Genomic DNA, 7132 nt, shown 5'->3' with positions numbered 1-7132 from the left:
TTTTTCCTGGGCTCTGTCACTTTTTGTCATGATCAGAATACAGCCAGGGACCATCTGTTGAAGAGTTACTTGCAGGGCAACATGTGGTGTAACATTCAAATCAAGCCTAAATAAATAACTGCAATTTTTGAATTTCTTAGATACTTTGTATTAATTCCATCAGACCTTCAAATTGGCTGAGCATTTCTATTTTTCTTGATTTCAGAGACATTATCTACTTTGCATAAGGATTTTAATCAGAATATGAATACCTGCTTTTAAGCCAACACCTTATTTTTTTTGGAAGGATGTCTTTCTGATATAGCAGGAGTAAACACTGATCCACAAAGAGAGCCCTTTTATTTCCTGTTTAAACTGTCAGTGAACAAACACGCTCCAAAGTTTGAATAGCCTACTGTTTTTACAGTAAATGCAACTCCTGTGATTACAGCACTATTTCCACCCCTAACACTTAAGGGCTAAAGTACTTCCTTTCTTAAACTATTGTAAATGGACTTATATTTATACAATAAATGCCACACCTGTTAGCATGGCATCGTCTCCACCTTAAGACTAGCACCCAGCTGCTAAAGCAGTTCCGTTCTGGAAATAAGAACCTAGGAACTTCTGGTTCTAAATCCGCAGCAAGAGACATTCTCTAGAGCGCAGCACAAGATGAGCTTTTTTTGTCGGAGAAATTTTTGTCACGGAATAATGCGACAGCCACTTCGCACATTCTGTCCCGAGCTTTTCCCAAGGGGCGTAGCAGCCTCCCCTCTGTGCATTAAGAGGAAAAGGTGGGGAGGACACACAGAAGAGAGAATATCTCCGCTATGCTGGCCGAGCGGCACGCTGTAGTGCGGCAGAGCGGGTGGGAAGCAGACCATCAATGGGGCTGGAAAACACCTCTGGGATCATGGAGTCCAAGCTGTGACCGAACACTACCTTGTCAACCAGACCATGGTACCAAGTGCCACATCCAGCGTTTCCTTAAACACCTTCAGGGACGGTGACTCCATCCTCTCCCTGGGCAGCCCATTCCAGTGTCTCACCACCCTTTCTAGGAACTTATAGGAAGAAATTCCTCCTAATGTCCAACCTACACCTCCCCTGGCGCAGCTTCAGGCTATCTCCTTTCGTCACAGCTTCGGACTATATCCTCTTGAATGAAGCGAGCTGCGTTCGTGGGTACAGGGCCGGGCCGCGGGGGGTGGCAGGGACATGGACACGGGCAGGGAGAGGGGCACAGACACGGCCATGGCCAGGGGCAGTGACAGGGACACCGCTGGCCAGACGGACAGGCACTGACGGAAGTGGCGGCCACCGCCCCCGCGCACGTCACGGCTCGGCGCAGGCGCGCGGCGGGGCTGCCGTGGCTCCCTCTCCCCTCAGCCTCCTCCCTCCTTCCCTCCCTCCGTCCCTCCGTCCCTCCCTCCGGCCGCCGGGCCGCGGCTCCTCCCTGCACCACCTTTGGCCGAGTCGCGGGAGTGCGCAGACGGCGCAGCTCCTCGGCGGCAGCGGCTTCATCCGCGCCGAGCATCAGTCGGGAAGGCGCGTCCTCCTCCCCTGCCTCCTCCTCTCGCTGTCGCCGCGGCCATGGAGCTGCCCGAGAGCCAGTGCAAGAAAGTCAAGCTGAGCAACAGGGTGCCGAACTGGGTGAGCGGGCGGGCGGTGCGCCGGTGGGCAGGTGGGCGTGCGGGGGCAGAGGAGCGGGGAGGAAGAAGCGGCCGAGCGCCGTGGTGATGTGGCAGTGGGCGGCAGCGGGAGCCGGGACGGGGGGCTCCGTGCGCCGCTCCCCGCCCGGGCCGGGAGGGATGCGGGGAGGGGGGCGCGGCCGTGCGAGCCCGGTCACGGAGCGGCAGCGCCGGGGCCCCGAGGGCAGCACGGCCGGGGAGCCCGCGGGGCGGCCGGGGACGGCTGTGGGGAAAGGCAGGGAGCCCCTCCGGAGAGGAGCCGGCGTCGGTAGGTTTCATCCCTGCCTCTTCCGCCGTGAGCCCTCGGCTCGCAGCGTTTTGGAAGAAGGAAGACTTAAGAACGCGATGTACAATGTGGCCATTCATAAACCTGGGTTGGCCAAAGACTGGGGTTCTTTGTATGGTGGGTGTTATGTGGAAAACTGTCGGGACAGGGCTTAAAAAAATCTAACCAAAGCCTTCATTCTTGTTCATAAAGATGGGGGAAGATCGGTTTACAGCAAAGACCAAAATGCAGCTATTTAGAAGAGACATTGCAGGCCTTTGAGAACATTTGATACCTCTGATGATGCAAGGCAAGCAAAAAGAAATGAAAAAGAAAGTATGATTTCTTTCAATCAATGCTGAGTTGAAACAGGCAAGACATAAGACCCAGAAAACATGTGATATGAATGTAAGAGTGTAAATCAGTCTTTAAAGTCTTGCTGTGAGTAATGCAGGCCACAGCTTTCCTGATAAAAGCAGCTGTTGCCTGAAACGGGGAATTTAACTACCCTACTGTTCGGTAGATGTGCCTGTACAAGCCTCTTCCACTGTGTACAAGCTCAAACTTGTTTACATTAAAGAGTAATCGGCAATTTACATGCTTTCAATTTCCACTACGCAAAAAGCAAAATCGGATGTTTTAGAAGATAGTGAAAAAGTTGATGTCTGTGTGGGGGTTAACAAAGTGTATACAAAAGTTACTCTGTATCATTAGTCATGAGCAAAGCCAAGACAGATTTGTCCAAACCAGGGAAATTCCTTGACAGACATTAAGTGTCTGCTGAGTTCAGTTGAGGTTGGCAACCCCCTCTATGCTACGTGGCAAGAAGAGGAAGTCTTCAGCTTCTCCCTTTTTCTTCAGAAGACCTCAACTGAAATGCTGTTTATAAACCAACAAGCTTCACCAGGAACAAAATTGCTGCTGATTCACATACTCCACAGGGAAATGTTCTGGCACTTCTGGCTTTGCATCTGTTCGGCTGAGGGCAAAGTCAAAGTGATGTACCCTGATGGAATTGGCAGCCCCTATGAGAGCAGGCAGAGCCCTGGCTTTCAGAATTTCTCTGAGCTTTGAGTGCTATACAAAATACACCTCTGCCTGTGGAAATACCCTTGCCAAGCCCACCTCTGAGCACAGCAAACAGTTACTCCCCATTTACAGAGCACAGCATAGCCACAGACACTGCCATTAAGTGTGGAAAACATGGCTGGATAGGGAGACGTGTGGAACACTTCCTTTAGAGTGGCTTGGATTCCTAACACAACTGAGCTGTTGCGTCAGTTTGCAGGTGACTCTGAATGAGAACTTGCTCCAATTCTTGTTTCTGAGAGAATATTCAGTAGGGTAATTCTAGCTTAATTTTTTATCCATCCCCTCTGATGCCAGCCAGTGAGTCCCCTCCAGCACTGGTCAATGAACTGGTCTCTGCCTTTGTTCATGCTGGTACTGCAGCAGGTGGCAAGCAAAGACACACTCCTTAAATAATATCTTTAGCACTGAATTTCTTGTATCTGCAGTACAGGTGATTTCTGCTGCTGTGATCTTTCAAGCTGTCCCAGCTTTAGAGCACCTGGCAAAGGGAGCAGCTAGTCTGTGTCAGTGGCAGGAGAGCATGCATTTGGCATATGGTGCTTTATGTAGAGGTGTTTAAGCACCTTATTGTATTGGTATCAGTGTGGCAAATTGCTTTCTGGTGGGCTATTGTAAGGATCCAAGTTAGAATTCTTTTTGTAGATGGGAGAAAATGTAATGCTATAGGCTTTGGCAGAATATGGATTGGGGAATTGTTAAGTTTTTAAAAGACTAAAAGTTATTATTGCTCAGATATAATTTCTGGGCTTGCCCTTCCTTCCCAAGCACAGTTATCTGAATCAAAGCACAGATTTTCAAACCAGAATTTGAGAAAGGAAGTAATGGAAGGTATTCCTGGTAGATCTTTTAGTCCTGAAATCTCATATAAATATGTAAGTATAACCTCTGTAGTAGTTGAATTTTTGTGTTGGAACCATGTCTCCCTTGCTTGTGTATGTAGAGAAAAAAATGGGCACTGTTCTATGTGCTTGAGATGCTGCTTGGCTATTGAGCAGAACACTCTGCAGGGGAAAAAAAGCTACCATTTGGTTATCAGTGATGAATAATAAATGCCATAAAATGTATAAATAAAATAAAAATATGAATCAAAAAATGTGTTGTTATCAGGGAATCTGATAAATCTGGTTTATAAGACACATACGGTGAGAAAGTTAACAAATGACCTAAAGAACTTCTGTTGTGACTGGGAAATGAGAAAGGCATTAAAAATAAGACTGCACTTCAGAAGGGAGGCTGCTTATGTTGCTTTTGCTAGCTTATGGGAGTTCTTAGCTTGGGGAATCAATGCTGTCATCTTAGAGGAGAAGGATATGGAATTAGTCACAGTTTCTTCAGTGTATGTGGTTTATATGGAAACCTGGTCTGTTTTCTGATATTTCCAGCTTCAGGCTGTCCCAAGTTGGTGCTGCAGCTTGGGGAGTCTCAACTTGCCATGGAAAGATTTACTTCCTTCTCCAGAGGTCTTGCTTTGTGAAAACTTAAAATTTGATATTGATCATAGAAGTACAATATTTCATTGTTGCTTGGAAGTGATGAAGAATAGGTTCAGTTTATGGCAGTGTATATGCCATCTGTGTATTAACCATAGAACAATTAAGCAATAATCTCTTCCTTTGGCTGTCTTTTGATCTTGACATTGCAACTTGGGTTTGCTTTCCATAGTCTGGATGCCTGACTGTGTTCTTTCACCCAAAGGTGTTTGGCACTGATAGTCTGATTTGGCTTTGGCAATAAAAGTATTATAGATGTAACTGGGCAAAACATCAAGAAAAATAAGGAAAAAAAAAATGTGTACTCTCAGGAGGTCTGTACATAGAGAAGTTGACAGTTAGTATTTCCTTATGACCCCCATCATCTTTCTTTCTTTTGTTCCTGTGGTTCCAAGGTGTCTGTAGTCATTAATTTCCATGGTCAACTACCTGCAAAGCTAGAATTTACCTTCGTGCCAGAAAAAGCAAACAGCAGAGTTATCCTTCCCTCTTTATCATTGCAGCTCTCCAGTGCACATCTATGAAAGGATTTCTTTAGTATCTCTTTTTTTACTTCAATACCAAGATGTTTGCCTGTTAGAGCAATTTTGATTTCATGTGAGAAATGAACCAGCATAGTGGGGGAGAAGAAAGGAGGGATATGTCAGGATTCTCAGCTGACTTTACTGCTATAATGAAACACAGTGGACTGAAACACTATTTTTGTTTAATGTAGTGAAGTAGGAGGGAAAATATTAAGATCAAGTGTTTGTCTACATAATGCAGAAGCAGTGTGTTGCAGGGTGGAGGACACATTTTTGTGGGGATGTCAGAGTGGAGATATCAAATGGCTGTTAAAAAAGCAGATAAACCTTGGTGATTAATGCCCTTTTTTTCATTATCCCCTTTACAAAAATGTAGTGTGTCCTTCAGGGTCTGACTACTATAGTGAATGTAATTAGGCTTAGAATTTTAAAATAGCTTTTTCAAAGAGTACTCGCTCATCAGATTGAGTCTTTCTATTCCATGTTTTCTTATGTTTCATTTCTTTTAACATTCTTAATATAAATCTCCAAGGTGAGTGGTGCTTTGATATAGTGTAAAAGGAAATGACTGTTCTTTGTTTGGTGTCATTGTGGTTAAATTTCATCAGTTGACTGTCACCAAATTTTCATCATTTAATTTCATCAGTTGATAGTCACCAAATTTTATGTACAAGAATTTGAAGACTGGCTAAATAATTCAAAAGCACAAAGAATATGTGCCAGTGAGTATTTTTTTTTGTGCCAAATCAATATTTGTAGTAAGTGTGCATGTCAGGGATAATAATTAAAAACCTGGGTTGTTGAAGATACAATGTTCAGATATTTATGCTCAGAGGTGTGGGCAAATCATATGGAAGCAAATTATTTAATGGGAAAGTAGACATAATTAGGGAACTTTTTTTTTTTTTAGCAACGGAGAATGACTTGCTAAATTATTAACTTTTTAGAGCACCTCTTTAAAATTGGTTTTCTTTTGGAAGATAAGGGGGATTTGGGTACTGCATTGCCCAGGATTAGTACTGAGCTGCCTTGTTTGTGTGCCTGTACACAGATACAAAAGGTGGGGCAGCAGGTGACCGGCAGGTGTGTTTTTGAGTGCATGCAGACTCTTTGGGCACTTTAACCTTTAGTCTTAGGTGCCTGCTTCTGAAGTACAGGTGGATTATTGTCCCTCTGTTCAGCTCGCTGGCTGCTCCACTGCACGTGTGCCTTGTCCTCTAGCAAGGCCTTCTCCTTGCTGTGATTTCTTGTCTCCGCTAAGTAGGTATTAATCCCATTTTGTCATAAAAGTTGTCTTTTTCATAATTTTAAGAATCCCTCCAGCCTGCTTCCTCAGGGTTTCATGTGTTTTGTAAACCTAGTGATTAGCTTCATTGCTGCTTTCCTAGTTCTGGAAAAGAGAGGAAACTGATGTAACTTATGGAATATGGACAGGAAGAGGTCTCCTTGAATGAGACATTTGACCTCCAATGTACGAGTCTGATAATAGACTCGTTGCCAGGGATCGAAAGCAAAGCATGTGTCGGTTTATGTCTTAATGTAAGAGAGCTTACTGAGACAGTGCCATGGGATTTGTGCTTTGAGACTGCTGTTTGTCCAGTGCCTGGTACAATACAGTACATCTACAATTAATGAGAATGAATGTAGCTATTACTGTGTTAGTTTGAATGGCTGTGTACATTCATTATGCACTATATATCTTTTAATTGAAGTGTTTCAATTATTTTTGTTGGTTTTAATTCCACAATTTATGCATTTACTCACTAATATCTCCAATTTTATGTAGTGCATAATTGTTCCTACTACAAGAAGAAAGATTTTGATTTTTTTGACTTTCGTTTTTAGTCAGTTGTATTGTAATGACTTTGTGTACAAAACCGCTTTGTTTTAGCAGATAAATTATTTGAAGGTAACATGATCAGCAAGGATAAATTAATTTTGTATGGTTAGAACCTTGTTTGCAGGTCATGGTTTCTTCCAGGTTGATATTCAGTGTTCATCTAATTTTAGTTGCTGGGCTATCACCACTGAATTACAGAGTTATTGTATTTAAAACCTGAACATAAGTTCTTACCTTATGTTCTTAAC

General features: G+C 44.0%; 1 protein-coding gene across 1 annotated transcript in view; it reads left to right on the top strand.

Annotated features, from left to right (window-relative positions):
• The first annotated feature begins 1355 nt into the window (after window positions 1-1355).
• Window positions 1356-7132, top strand: part of PAPSS1 (3'-phosphoadenosine 5'-phosphosulfate synthase 1) — a 40164-nt gene continuing 34387 nt past the window's right edge. Inside the window, exon 1 of the mRNA XM_058838672.1 lies at window positions 1356-1635. Within this exon, the coding sequence (XP_058694655.1) occupies window positions 1576-1635 (60 nt within the window). The 5' untranslated portion in view covers window positions 1356-1575. The remainder of the gene's footprint in view (window positions 1636-7132) is intronic.

The sequence above is a fragment of the Poecile atricapillus genome, chromosome 4 (assembly GCF_030490865.1).
Source record: "Poecile atricapillus isolate bPoeAtr1 chromosome 4, bPoeAtr1.hap1, whole genome shotgun sequence".
Classification (NCBI taxonomy): Eukaryota; Metazoa; Chordata; class Aves; order Passeriformes; family Paridae; genus Poecile; species Poecile atricapillus.
The sequence above is the reverse complement of the archived record's forward strand: the minus strand, read 5'-3'. Positions and strand labels throughout refer to the sequence as shown.